At 41.7% G+C, this 15,525-nt stretch overlaps 2 protein-coding genes across 2 annotated transcripts in view; one reads left to right on the forward strand and one right to left on the reverse strand.

Annotated features, from left to right (window-relative positions):
- LOC115166053 (visinin-like protein 1) overlaps positions 1–1,288 on the reverse strand; it is a 36,468-nt gene extending 35,180 nt beyond the window's left edge. Inside the window, exon 1 of the mRNA XM_029719733.1 lies at positions 1,010–1,288. The gene's annotated coding sequence lies outside the window, so the exon portion shown is untranslated. The remainder of the gene's footprint in view (positions 1–1,009) is intronic.
- A 572-nt stretch (positions 1,289–1,860) lies between these two features.
- Positions 1,861–12,589, forward strand: LOC115166180 (uncharacterized). Its single transcript, XM_029719987.1, has 6 exons — positions 1,861–1,937; positions 2,908–2,956; positions 5,031–9,383; positions 11,193–11,416; positions 11,787–11,876; positions 12,175–12,589. The coding sequence occupies exons 3-6, from the start codon at positions 5,053–5,055 to the stop codon at positions 12,285–12,287; spliced, it is 4,758 nt and encodes a 1,585-aa protein (XP_029575847.1). The 5' UTR covers positions 1,861–1,937; positions 2,908–2,956; positions 5,031–5,052; the 3' UTR covers positions 12,288–12,589.
- The last annotated feature ends 2,936 nt before the right edge of the window (positions 12,590–15,525 follow it).

A 15,525-nucleotide genomic window follows, 5' to 3' on the forward strand; every position in this document is an offset into this window, starting at 1 on the left:
TTATGTAACATCATGTCCCTTTTCCATCATTTTCCAATAGAGAATGACCTTGAGAGTCAAAATCCAGCGAAGTACAACACCCATACATACATTAACACATACTCAGATCTATACATACAAGCACTATCGATGACATGTTTCATATGCACTGCAAATCTTGCAAGCATGATTTCTTAGCACTACCACAAAAAAAGAGCATGGTTTAAAGGAAATATATCAGTCTAAGATGAAAGGACATAGGATGTAAAACAAATCTACATTTAAAAGTCAGTTTTCAGTTTTGGGATTATTTCTATCATTATTTCACCATGCCACGCATGCATTTGTTTCTAAACTAGCATCGCCCCGCAAATCAAACCGTTCCATGCGTGCAGCCAAGCCAGCGCGAGCCGAGCCAGGGTGAGCGCATACAAACTGTCAGAAGCGAGGCAGCAGCATCCCCTAAGCACTACATCAGAACCACAACAGAGGAAAGAAAGCTCTGAGGAAAATGCCACATTACAACTGCATTTTAAAATGTCATATATTGCATTTGGCAAATGAATGAAAACAACACCACACATTAACTGTATCTATTGACACATAGCCTTTTTCTAGTTGTAGGCTACTCTTGATACTTTTGTTTTTGAAAAATCCACCAGTGAAGTAGGCTAAACCACTCCCGCCCCATTCAGTACCAGGCTATTTGTTTGGGAGACAAAAAGCCATAACTGACATTATTGTTTTCTGTATTCTCTTAATAAATAGCCTACAATATGAAATGATATGATTTGCAGTCCTGCTGTTGATCCATTATGATATAGCCTCTTATTAAGGGCAATTGGAGCATGCTTCCCCAATTTAAAATTACACCTAGCCTAACCTAATTATTTAATACAACTGTATTAGTCTGTAGTATAGTGCATCTAGCAATGACTTATAATGATTATCTTTACAAATCATAATTGAATAGAGGGAAAGTTTCACTATGCATTTTTGCTGTAATCCACAATAAATAAAACATATTTACCTTGCAAGAGTGCGAAGTTAATTGGTCTTTGCTCTCTTCTTCAGAGTAGGTTATATGTGCGGACAGAGACTTTTAGTCAAACGTTTTGTCAAGGCTTGTGGTGAGGTTTTCTTGGGAAGAAATGAGCCTCGTCGAAAATCACTGATGCAGTTCCAAGGATTCTGCAAGTAAGTAGGACCGTTCACACACACACACGCTCGCTGAGGATACAATGAAGCGCAGCGTCAGACCGTGTGTATCACGACTCTCTCTCTCCCTGTCTCCCTCACACAGAGTGGTTGATGCCAGGCATGCAATGGACCACTGTTTTGGTGGGGTGTTTTTTTAGTTTGCGCATGAGGAAAGGAATACGCCTTCTACTGCACCTATGCTATCTGTGAAGTCGAATGATTTTTATGTGGATTAAATGTGCAGTCTCACGAGGGTCATTGTCAACATATATAGCCTATGATAGGAATATAAATAGCAAAATATATTAAAATCAAAGTACATTCCCCAGATCCTGGTGGTAGGGGTAGGCCTACTACATGCTATCAATCTGCTATTATGCCTATTGATTATATCCTGCCATTACTATCAAATCAGTCCTACTTTCAAAAGGAACAACAGCATTTGAACAGTCCAAAAATAATCAATGATAATGTAACAAAGCATCTCTTTATGCTTATTTTTGTTTAAAGGCTGCCACTACCAAAGGTTAGGCTGATTATCTATTCTTACAGCATATCTGGCGCCAAGGGTTCACTTACCTTCATTGACTCACTCACGCACGCGCTAGTGGCATTTCGCGCCAAACAGCTAAACAGCTGGTGGTGTCAGCAGCATCAGCACCACACAGACCACAGCGTCCAGTTTCGCAACAACAAAAATGGCTAACTAGCTAACGTTAGCTAGCTACTTTGTTTTGAATCTGTAAAAGGTTTCTCTGGTAAGTCATCAAATAAGTGTCGGGTTGTGAAAACGCTATTATTGTAGGTAGCTACTTGTATTTTACAAACTACACACATTTACAATATTACGAGCTAGCTAGTTTGGTTGGTAGGGTAACTAAAGTTAGCTAGTTAGCTAGCTAGGCTTGCTAGCTATTATTTTCAAAAAGTTGTCAGGGATGTCAATAATGACATTGTTATCCGAATCCATCTAAAACGGCTCTTCATTTTGTGTAAATTTAGATTTTGAACCAATACAAAGCGGGGCCTTTTGTTCATTAATAAAACGATGTGTTTGTGGTGGCAGCCTATTCATATGCTTTTTAATTAAATTCAGAAGGTACAATAGCAAATGGAAGTTAGTGATGGGCATTCCGAGTCTTTTCGGTGAGCCGGCTCCTTTGGCTCCCAAACAGCTCTTCGTTGAAAATGGTTCAAATCGAACTAGAACCATGAACAAATTGTAAATCTCCAATGTAAATACCAAAAGATAGGCTACCATTATGTCAGATCATGAAATTTAAATAAATTTTTACCTGGCCAAACTATTATTATTAATAGCTATTGGTTTTGCGTGGACCAGATTGACGCGCTTTCCGCACTATTTATTGTTTCTGAAGTGAGGATAATTAGATAATTATTTTGTAACTTAGTTGCAGATAAACGTTGTTTTGAGCTCAAAAAGTAGTAGCACTATGCAAATCAGGGAGCCAAATTAACGCCTCTTTCACCGATGCGATTTGGTTCCCGACATTCACCGAAAAGATCCGTTTAAATAGAGCCGTTTGTTCGCGAAAGACTCATCACTAATGGCAATCAGATGCATACAATTTACATTGGTTACATGTTCAAACCGTTTCTCACCTGCTGTAATGTTATGTAAACATATATTATGTATATTGCCGTTTGTTTGTTCAGTGCTACAGTATTAAAATCCAGTAACTGATGATTATGTATTTTGCTTTGAAGGTTTTTGCTGAAGTACCTTTCCTCTGTTGAGATTTGGTTTCACTGAAAGGTGAGTCATAGGAATCAACTACTGCTTTGATATATTTTCAGGGTGCAAAGCTCCATTTTCAGCAGTTGGTTGTAAATGCTGAAAGAAGTATACAGTTGAAGTTGGAAGTTTACATACGCTTAGGTTGGACTCATTAAAACTTGTTTTTCAACCACTCCACAAATTTCTTGTTAACCTGTTTGGGAGGTTAACAAGAAATTTCACTGCCGGATAAAAAACATACCCGATTTAATCTGGTTACTACTCCTGCCCAGAAACTAGAATATGCATATAATTAGTAGATTTGGATAGAAAACACTCTAAAGTTTCTAAAACTGTTTGAATGGTGTCTGTGAGTATAACAGAACTCATATGGCAGGCCAAAACCTGAGAAGATTCCATATAGGAAGTGCCCTGTCTGACAATTTGTTCTTTATCTGTGGCATCTCTATCGAAAATACAGCATCTGTGCTGTAACGTGACATTTTCTAAGGCTTCCATTGGCTCTCAGAAGGCGTCAGAAAGTGTAATGGGGTGTCTGCAGTCTCTGGGCGAAAAACATATGCAATCGCGGTGTCCTAGGAGTGTCATCAGATGACACTCCTAGGACATTATGTTATACAATACATGCATGTTTTGTTCAATCAAGTTCATATTTGCTGTTCTTCGTCAGAATGCACTCCCAGGACTTCTACTTCAACAAATGTTGTTTTGGTTCCAAATAATCCATAGTTATATCCAAATAGCTGCGTTTTGTTCTTGCGTTCAAGACACTATCCGAAGGGTGACGCGCCGGCGCGTATCGTGGCAAAAAAATTCAAAATATTCCATTACCGTACTTCGAAGCATGTCAAACGCTGTTTAAAATCAATTTTTATGCGATTTTACTCGTAAAATAGCGATAATATTCCGACCGTGAGACCTCGTTTTCGTTCAAACACTGAAAATAGAAAATGGAGTCTTCACATGCACACGCGCACCCGTGTCATTGTTCTCAGATCGACCACTTTCCAAAAGCCCTACTGTTTTTCGCCCAGGGACAGCAGAGTCATCATTCCCCGTTCTGGCACCTTCTGAGAGCCTATAGAAAATGTCACGTTACAGCAGAGATCCTCTATTTTTGATAAAGAGGTTATAGAAGGCCAAGAAATGGTCAGAGAGGGCACTTCCTGTATGGAATCTTCTCAGGTTTTGGCCTGCCATATGAGTTCTGTTATACTCACAGACACCATTCAAACAGTTTTAGAAACTTTAGGGTGTTTTCTATCCAAATCAAATAATTATATGCATATTCTAGTTTCTGGGCAGGAGTAATAACCAGATTAAATTGGGTATGTTTTTTATCCGGCCGTGAAAATACTGCCCCCTATCCTAAACAGGTTAAGGACAACAAAGTCAAGGTATTGGAGTGGCCATCACAAAGCCCTGACCTCAATCCTATAGACAATTTGTGGGCAGAACTGAAAACGCGTGTACGTGCAAGGAGGCCTACAAACCTGACTCAGTTACACCAGCTCTGTCAGGAGGAATGGATCAAAATTCATCCAACGTATTGTGGGAAGCTTGTAGAAGGCTTCCCGAAAAGTGTGACCCAAGTTAAACAATTTAAAGCCAATGCTACCATATACTAATTTAGTGTATGTAAACTTCTGACCCACTGGGAATTTGATGAATTAAATAAAAGCTGAAATAAATAATTCTCTACTATTATTCTATTATTTTACTAGGATTAAATGTCAGGAATTGTGAAAAACTGAGTTTAAATGTATTTGGCTAAGGTGTATGTAAACTTCCGACTTAAACTGTACAGTTACTATCAAATCATACAGTAATGTTGTATTCTATTTCGCTGGCCAAATGTATTGCACTTGCAGTAAGCCTATATGTAAATTATCAACCATATTGAAATAAGAAGCTACAAAAGATTTCCTTTTCTTTTAATTCTGTAATCATTAGCTCGTCATTCTATAAGTGTGTTTCTCAAATAAATGTAATCTTTGATATGCCATACACACTTTATAAACAACATATCTTACTCAATGTGTTTTCTCTGGAATAAAAACATAGGTTGACAGTAAATCTGTCTTTGTTTTAGGTGTAGTGGATAAAAAAAAGGAATGGATAAACACACACAAGATGGTTGTTTTCCCATTGAGGAAGATACTGCTCCATTGTCTCCTAAACGACTAAGGACAGATTGCACAATAACAAACAAACACAGTTGCAAAACCCATTTCGAATTCCCAGAACTATTGAGTTTCCGGAACAACGACGGTGTCACATCACTGCAGAATAGGCCTATTCTTCAGGGGGACAAAACACATAGAGTTGAATCTAACCATGAATATCTCAAATACATAGTGACAGGATTTCATTGTGGAGAAATGGGAAAAGAGGAGAGTACAGCTCTCGGAGATAATCAGACATGCGCAGGGTCATGTGTAATCAGTCCTCGCAGTACAGATGGAGACTCTCAAGGTCTATGTCAAGGGCTAGATGAACAACATGATCCACTTAGTGAAACAGGCACCTCTTCTTACAGCTTTCACTCTAGAAATGAAGCAGGGTGTGTGTCAGCAAAGTCTCACTCTTCTGATGACAGAGCAACTGATACATCCTCAAGTCATGATTTCAATCAGCCTGGGAAATCACTCAAATGCAGTCTCACCGGTACTAGTCCCGCAGCAGATGAAGAAGCAGTGACTGAACAAAATGGTGAAAGCCGCATCCCAGTAACCGACCACAGCTCAAATGTGAGTGATGGTACTGAAGAACCTGATTACACCTGTAAAAGCCTGGCTCTGAATTCAGCCATTTACAGTATGGGCTTCATCAAAGGATCTACTGAAGGTGAAAATAATCATCAGATTCAGAATGAGGATAAACATGGATTCAATCAAAGTATCTGCTATGAGAAAGAGGCCAGGCGTTACCCATTACCCAGTGATTACAGAGAGGACTGCGAGTCATCTGGCTCTCATGCTGAAACTGAACCTTTTGGGAACTTTACAGAAGTGAAAAAAAATGAGGGAAATGTAGCCAAATTGCAAAATGATGTGAGAGAAAATGCAGATGTCTGCGATAGAGAAGCAAAAGCCCAAGTTAACAAGAAGTACTTCATGCATAATGACAGCTCTGCCGCAGCTGAGACAGTAGTTGAATATGTAGATGGTTCCGTTGTCACTTGTTATACGGTATTAGACAGACCTGTACTGAGTGATGGGGCTGAGATCAATATGGGTCTTACGCATGATGATCTCCGTGAACCAACATTGGGGCACGCTGTTGGCACTGTGACAGCTGAAACTTTGTATGAACTGGGTGTTGATCACAACACAATACAGAAACTGTCGGTTTCAACAGACCTCAGTCAAAAGCCAGCTGATGTTAATCGCAACAAGATAGCAAGTGTAACCGAACATGCAGTTTGCTCTGACGTCAACGGAGTGGCTTTAGAAACAACGTCTCCTCTCCACCCACCACAACCAGAATATACCACGCCTCCTCTCCACCCAACACAACCAGAATATACCATGTCTTCTCTCCACCCACCACAACCAGAATATACCACGTCTCCTCTCCACCCACCACAACCAGAAGATACCACGTCTCCTCTCCACCCACCACAACCAGAATATACTATGTCTCCTCTCCACCCACCACAACCAGAATATACTACGTCTCCTCTCCACCCACCACAACCAGAATATACCACGTCTCCTCTCCACCCACCACAACCAGAAGATACCACGTCTCCTCTCCACCCACAACAACCAGAAGATACCACGTCTCCTCTCCACCCACCACAACCAGAATATACCATGTCTCCTCTTCATCCACCACAACCAGTATATACTACGTCTCCTCTCCACCCACCACAACCAGAAGATACCACGTCTCCTCTTCATCCACCACAACCAGAATATACTACGTCTCCTCTCCACCCACCACAACCAGAATATACCACGTCTCCTCTTCATCCACCACAACCAGAATATACTACGTCTCCTCTCCACCCACCACAACCAGAAGATACCACGTCTCCTCTCCACCCACCACAACCAGGAGATACCACGTCTCCTCTTCATCCACCACAACCAGAATATACCACGTCTCCTCTTCATCCACCACAACCAGAAGATACCACGTCTCCTCTTCATCCACCACAACCAGAAGATACCACGTCTCCTCTTCACCCACCACAACCAGAATATACCACGTCTCCTCTTCACCCACCACAACCAGAAGATACCACGTCTCCTCTCCACCCACCACAACCAGAAGATACCACGTCTCCTCTCCACCCACCACAACCAGAATATTCTATGTCTCCTCTCCACCCACCACAACCAGAATATACCACGTCTCCTCTCCACCCACCACAACCAGAAGATACCACGTCTCCTCTTCATCCATCACAACCTGAATATACCACATCTCCTCTCCACCCACCACAACCAGAATATACCACGTCTCCTCTCCACCCACCACAACCAGAAGATACCACGTCTCCTCTTCACCTACCACAACCAGAATATACCACGTCTCCTCTTCATCCACCACAACCAGAAGATACCACGTCTCCTCTTCCCCCACCACAACCAGAATATACCATGTCTCCTCTTCACCCACCACAACCAGAATATACTATGTCTCCTCTCCACTCACCACAACCAGAATATACCACATCTCCTCTCCACCCACCACAACCAGAAGATACCACGTCTCCTCTTCATCCATCACAACCAGAATATACCACATCTCCTCTCCACCCACCACAACCAGAATATACCACGTCTCCTCTCCACCCACCACAACCAGAAGATACCACGTCTCCTCTTCACCTACCACAACCAGAATATACCACGTCTCCTCTCCACCCACCACAACTAGAAGATACCATGTCTCCTCTTCATCCATCACAACCAGAATATACCACGTCTCCTCTTCATCCACCACAACCAGAAGATACCACGTCTCCTCTTCACCCACCACAACCAGAATATACTATGTCTCCTCTTTACCCACCACAACCAGAAGATTTCCTCTTGAGGACTGCTGAATATGTCAAGAATGCTACTTTGGAGCTCTCTTTTCATTTTGATGCTCAAAATGGAACCCAACTCAAAGGTGAATATGAAGACACCTGCCAGTTATTGGTGGAACAGTGCAGCTGCACAACAGAGGAACATGACACAAGCAGCCAGGGGATCCATCATTGGGAGCCACTTCTCAGCAGCACTCCTGGCCATGAAGAGAGTTATGATGCTGAAGAGGGAAGCGAAGTAAGTTCTGACACAGCAAAACACCTTTGTGAGGAATGGGACCCAGCTGGCCAGGTTTCTACCATTAAAGACTATCTAAAGACACGTGAGGCTGTTAGTTTTCCATCTGAGTGCACAGTTCTGAATGGAATAATGGAGGAAAACGGTGACAGTGTTACAGAAACTGACCTGCATGTCGATTCAGTGAACAAGGAACTTGGAATGATACCTCGTTGTGACATGCTAAGCACAGGGGTCATAGGTGCGATGACTGGTGAGTGGATCAACAACTGGCCCAAAGGAGAACTCTGCAAAATTGCCAACCTACCAATACTCCACCTTCCTGCAGAAGCTACACCTGGAACTGTTCTCTTGCAGGCTGCCAAGGAGGGTCCAGCAGTTGATCACACCGACGGAACTGAAGCACTACTCAAGATTGAAAACAATCTTGTGGTCCCTTTCACCTCAGTACCCAACGATGCTGTCGTCCCAGGATCAGATTCTAACCCAGAGGATGACACAGTACGGGACCGAGAGGAGGACCGATCAGTCTCAGTCATGCCATCTGCGGCACACATTCTCTCTGACTGTGTGCCAGTTGGGTTTGACACATTTGAAAAGATCCAGCTCTGTCCCCTTGACACCAATGGCCTGGAGCACAGCCCTCTCCTCAGCAGCTCGCCCAGTCAAACGTTTAAAACTGAGTTCCAACACCACAGTGCTGGTGGCACTATGCACTCAGGAGAGAGTGATGAAGAGGACATAGCAGAGGAAGAAGAGGACCAGTGCCAAGAGGAAGCTGAGAGGGGATTTTTCCACTGTGAAAACACCAAGTTTAATGAAGTCCCTGTCCCCGACTTTATCTCACCCCAAATCTCTCCATCATTGAGTCCAGAAATGCCTTGCCAGTCTTCTATTCTTTTCTGTGGAACTTCCCAGTGTGATTCTCCCCCTCAGGCAAAACTCCCAACTCTCACCTCTGACAAAAACATCCATCCGGTTTCTGAAACCCTCGACTTCCCAGAGTTTGAAATAAAGGAGAGGTTTGACATGGTCATGGAAGAGCTCAGTTTGTATTTTGAGATCAGTGACGAGGCAGGTTATCAATCATCCGAAAGAGCAACGTCTGAACAGTGCAGCGTTAGGAATCCTGGAGCTGAGGAGGACAACACTGATTTAATAACGTGAGTGTTTCTATTATTTTTATTATGGTTACTGTGTGACTAACTAATTTCCCCTTGTGGATTAAAGAGATAATTTTGAATTTTGGCAATTAAGCTTCTTATGTACTTCCCCAGAGTCAGGTGAACTCCAAGATACCATTTTTATGTACAGTGGGGGGGGAAAGTATTTGATCCCCTGCTGATTTTGTACGTTTGCCCACTGATAAAGAAAGGATCAGTCTATAATTTTAATGGTAGGTTTATTTGAACCGTAAGAGACAGAATAACAACAAAAATATCCAGAAAAATGCATGTCAAAAATGTTATAAATTGATTTGCATTTTAATGAGGGAAATAAGTATTTGACCCCCTCAATCAGAAAGATTTCTGGCTCCCAGGTGTCTTTTATACAGGTAATGAGCTGAGATTAGGAGCACACTCTTAAAGGGAGCGCTCCTAACCGCAGCTTGTTACCTGTAAAAAAGACACAAGTCCACAGAAGCAATCAATCAATCAGATTCCAAAGAGAAGGTGACAACAGTTGGTGCGATTATTCGCAAATGTAAGAAACACAAAAGAACTGTCAATATCCTTCGGCCTGGGGCTCCATGCAAGATCTCACCTCGTGGGGTTGCAATGATCATGAGAACGGTGAGGAATCAGCCCAGAACTACATGGGAGGATCTTGTCAATGATCTCAAGGCAGCTGGGACCATTGTCACCAAGAAAACAATTGGTAACACACTACGCCGTGAAGGACTGAAATCCTGCAGCGCCCGCAAGGTCCCCCTGCTCAAGAATACATATACATGCCCATCTGAAGTTTGCCAATGAACATCTGAATGATTCAGAGGACAACTGGTGAAAGTGTTGTGGTTAGATGAGACCAAAATGGAGCTCTTTGGCATCAACTCAACTTGCCGTGTTTGGAGGAGGAGGAATGCTGCCTATGACCCCAAGAACTCTCCACCGTCAAACATGGAGGTGGAAACATTATTCTTTGGGGGTGTTTTTCTGCTAAGGGGACAGGACAACTTCACCGCATCATTTGACAGGGCCATGTACTGTCAAATCTTGGGTGAGAACCTCCTTCCCTCAGCCAGGGCATTGAAAATGGGTCGTGGATGGGTATTCCAGCATGACAATGACCCAAAACACACGGCCAAGGCAACAAAGGAGTAGCTCAAGAAGAAGCACATTAAGGTCCTGGAGTGACCTAGCCAGTCTCCAGACCTTAATCCCATAGAAAATCTGTGGAGGGAGCTGAAGGTTCGAGTTGCCAAACGTCAGCCTCTAAACCTTAATGACTTGGAGAAGATCTGCAAACAGGAGTGGAACAAAATCCCTCCTGAGATGTGTGCAAACCTGGTGGCCAACTACAAGAAACGTCTGACCTCTGATTGCCAACAAGGGTTTTGCCACCAAGTACTAAGTCATGTTTTGCAGAGGGGTCAAATACTTATTTCCCTCATTAAAATGGAAATCATTTTATAACATTTTTGACATGCGTTTTTCTGGATTTTTTTGTTGTTATTCTGTCTCTCACTGTTCATATAAACCTACCATTAAAATTATAGACTGATCATTTCTTTGTAAGTGGGCAAACGTACAAAATCAGCAGGGGATCAAATACTTTTTTCCCCCACTGTATCTGCATCCAGTATGAAGAAAGTTAGAGGTAGTTTCGCGAGCCAATTCTAACTAGCGTTAGCACAAAGACCGGATGTCTTCGGGATCAGCAAGCTTTGGCACACGAAACGACCTCCTTATGAACTTCCTTCATATCCCGAACTATCCCTTTAATAAAGTATTATCACTCTCATCTCCTAGACGGAGCACTAGTGACCATCCAAGCAGCCAGGATGCAGTGGAAGACGAACCACGTGGAGGCACATCAATGGGAGATGATGACCACGGTCTGAAAACATATCAAGCAGAACCAGAAACTACATGTACCACTGGGGGCCTTGACTGTGAGCAGGAGGTGCCTCTTGAATGCTGCCATCACGGCACAGAGGGAGAGGACTCCATGTACTCTTCAGCCAAGCACAAAGGTGTGATTCGACATTTAACAAAAGGCCTTGGTCTGATACTTCACTCTCTAGATAAATGTCTTGCATAAAGACGTCTCAGAAAACAAGTTTATTGATGTAACCCTAACAAGAATGTTAACTGAGTAGTTTGTATTTGTATTTTTATTGCATCAGTCAGACACCTATCGGATGGTGTTTTTTTTCTTTCTTGTTGTCAATTTGCAGACTATCAATACACGTTCCAAAATTATATGCAACAATGGAATTAAAACACAGCCATAAAAAAAACTGTTTTGTTGTTGTTGTTGTGGGGACAGTGATAGCTTATCAAATCACGAACAGAGTAATCCTGCCTTAACATGACGGTATTATTATTGGATTGTGTCGACAGATCACTCCAGGGGGCAGGGAGCAGATGAGAAATGCAAGCTGTGGTCTCCTGCGTTCATGTTTCTCCCATGCTTGGACCAGTTAAACCAAAGTAGGTTACACATTCCCACTCTGAGGGGAGTATTTTGTTAAAAATCAGCAGGTTGTAAAAGGTTTTAGTTGAAGTAAGGCGTTTCAGTAATTGGAGTTATTTATTTACTCACTGAGGACTTTTACAGCTCTTGGAGCATCATGCTATCAACAGCAGCTCTCTAACATATCTGGTCTGTTAATTGGAGTTAGGCCTAGATATTGTACACTACACTGTACTGTATGCAGCAGGTGGTAGTCTGTTCACACACATAAGTACAGTACTAAATAATGTATTTTTCTTGTCTCCTTATCTCCAGGAAAGCCTGAGCAACCTAAAAGATTGGAGCCTCTGAAAACATGCACACGTCCCATCAGGGTTGGACTCTCCAAGAAGGCTAAGACTAAACAACTTCACCCCTACTCCAAGTGAGCACTTGATGAAATGTATTTATGCAGGATATGTTACCTTATTTTATTTTAACTTCATTTACACAGGGAAGTTCACATTGAGACCCAGTTCTCTTTTACAAGTGAGCCCTTAACACATAAAATACCTTCTTCTTTATAGTATAGTATTTCTGGGTTTAACTCTAGCTCTATGCTATACTATTTAAAATATAAGAGATTATTAAAAGCCTTACTTCAAATGAGAAAATGAGCACTTCATGTAATGTATTTACAGTGCATTCGGAAAGTATTCAGACCCCTTGACTTTTTCCCCCTTTTTTTAAGTTACAGCCTTATTCTAAAATTGATTAAATAGTTATTTTGCCCTCATCAATCTACACAAAATGCTCCATAATGACAAAGCAAAAACAGGTTTTTAGAAATGTTTGCAAATGTATGAAAAACAACAACTGAAAGAGCACATTAACATAAGGATTCAGACACTTTACTCAGTACTTTGTTGAACCATCGATTACAGTGATTACAGACTCAAGTCTTCTTGGATATGACGCTACAAGCTTGGCACACCTGTATTTTGGAAGATTCTCCCGTTCTTCTCTGCAGATCCTCTCAAGCTCTGTCTGTTTGGATGGGGAGTGTAGCTGCACAGCTATTATCAAGTCTCTCCAGAGATGTATGATCGGGTTCAAGTCTGGGCTCTGGCTGGGCCACTCAAGGACATTCAGAGACTTGCCCTGAAGCCACTCCTGCGTTGTCTTGGCTGTGTGCTTAGGGTTGTTGTCCTGTTGGAAGGTGAACCTTTGCCCCAGTCAGAGGTCCTGAGTGCTCTGGAACGTGTTTTCATCAAGGATCTCTGTACTTTCTCCGTTCATCTTTCCCTCGATCCTGACTAGTCTCCCAGTTCCTGCCGCTGAAAAACATCCCGATAGCATGATGCTGCCACCACCATGCTTCACCATAGGGACGGTGCCAAGTTTCCTCCAGAAGTGACGCTTGGCATTTAGGCCAAAGAGTTCAATCTTGGTTTCATCAGACCAGAGAATCTTGTTTCTCATGGTCTGAGAGTTATTTAGGTGCCTTTTGGCAAACTCCAAGCGGGCTGTCATGTGCCTTTTACTGAGGAGTGGCTTCTGTCTGGCCACTCTACCATAAATCCTGCTTGGTGGAGTGCTGCAGAGATGGTTGTCTTTATGGAAGGTTCTCCCATCTCCACAGAGGAACTCTGGAGCTCTGTCAGAGTGACCTTCGGGTTCTTGGTCAGCTTCCTGACCAAGGCCCTTCTCACTGATTGCTCAGTTTGGCCGGGCGGCCAGCTCTAGGAAGAGTCTTGGTGGTTCCAAACTTCTTCCATTTAAGAATGATGGAGGCCTCTGTGTTCTTGCGGACCTTCAATGCTGCAGACATTTTTTGGTACCCTTCCCCAGATCTGTGCCTCGAGACAATCCTGTCTCGGACCTCTATGGACAATCCCTTCGACTTCATCACTTGGTTTTTGCTCTGACATGCACTGTCAACTGTGGGACCTTATATAGACAGGTGTGTGCCTTTCCAAATCATGTCCAATCAATTGAATTTACCACAGGTGGACTCAAAGTTGTAGAAACATCTCAATGATGATCAACGGAAACAGGATGCACCTGAGCTCTCATAGCAAAGGGTCTGAATACTTATGTAACAGGGTATTTTTGTTTGACATTTTTAATAGATTTGCAAAAATGTATAAAAACCTGTTTTCGCTTTGTAATTATGGTATATTGTGTGTAGATTGATGGGGAACATTTTTTGTTTAATCCAGTTTAGAATAAACGTAACAAAATGTAGAAAAAGTCAAGGGGTCTGAATACTTTCTGAATCCACTGTATGTAATATTTTATGAATAATATGTTACCGCTTTCTAATTATTTCAATTGTCGGAGTATTTATTGATGGAAGTTATGTATTTCATATTGTTTTGCAAATGTACATTTGAATGGCCTTGCTACATTATTGTGGGAGGTTTGGAGTTGTTGAAAAAACCTGTTCACCAGAGGATACATATGGTAGTTTGAAATAGACAGTACTTAATATAAATGAGATTGAGAAACTTGATATATCCCTAGGCTAAACTCTTCTCTCTTACATACGTATTATTATTACACACTGACTTCTCATTCTGTTAACACTACCTTAAGAACAAGTAAATAATTTAGAAAACAAGCCAGTCTCCAATAAATGTGTCAATTTGTCAGTTTTTCGATAATGCTCCACAGGCTCCACTAAAATCCTGATTTAGTTGATTTTCCCTGCGTTAGTCTGGGACAGGTCCCCCAGGTGATGAGGGTAGCAATGAAATGTGTATTTGCGGGAATGTAATGGCGGGGATGATAATAGTCTAGTATACCAAGAGAGACTGTGCATGGCTTTGCAAAATAAGGCTGATATTAAATATTTCAACTTTTGTTGCTAAATCCATAATGTTTAATCATTAACAGACTAAACCGTCAGGGTACTGAACACCCTATCATCATTTGAAATCAAATTACTTACCGTTATGTATATGTGTGCAACAGTGAGATGTAGTTGGTTGATTACTTTGTCACCTTTGTAGCTGGAGAAATGTCTGGTTACATAATTTATTCAGTATCAGTGTAAATGAATCTTCATGTGGATATAAGTATTCTCTCTCTTTCTCTCTCTCTCTCTCTCTCTCTCTCTCTCTCTCTCTCTCTCTCTCTCCATACAGAGACTCTGTGGGTTATTTAACTACTTGTGGTTCATTTCCTATCTTAAAAGACTATAATATGCAGTATATACACTACCATTCAAAGGTTTGGGGTCACTTAGAAATTTCCTTTTTCAATTTTTTTGTTCATTAAAATAACATCAAAATGATCCGAAATACAGTGTAGACATTGTTCATGTTGTAAATGACTATTGTAGCTGGAAACAGCTGATTTTTTATAGAATATCCACAACAGCAACCATCACTTCTTTGTTCCAATGGCACATTGTGTTAGCTAATCCAAGTTTATAATTTTATAAGGCTAATTGATCATTAGAAAACCCTTTTGCAATTATGTTAGCACAGCTGAAAACTGTTGTTCTGATTAAAGAAGCAATAAAACTGTCCTTCTTTAGACTAGTTGAGTATCTGGAGCATCAGCATTTGTGGGTTCGATTACAGGCTCAAAATGGCCAGAAACTAATAACTTTCTTCTGAAACTCATCAGTCTATTCTTGTTCTGAGAAGTGAAGGCTATTCCATGTGAGAAATTGCTATC

This window comes from Salmo trutta, chromosome 1 (genome assembly GCF_901001165.1).
Source record: "Salmo trutta chromosome 1, fSalTru1.1, whole genome shotgun sequence".
NCBI lineage: Eukaryota > Metazoa > Chordata > Actinopteri > Salmoniformes > Salmonidae > Salmo > Salmo trutta.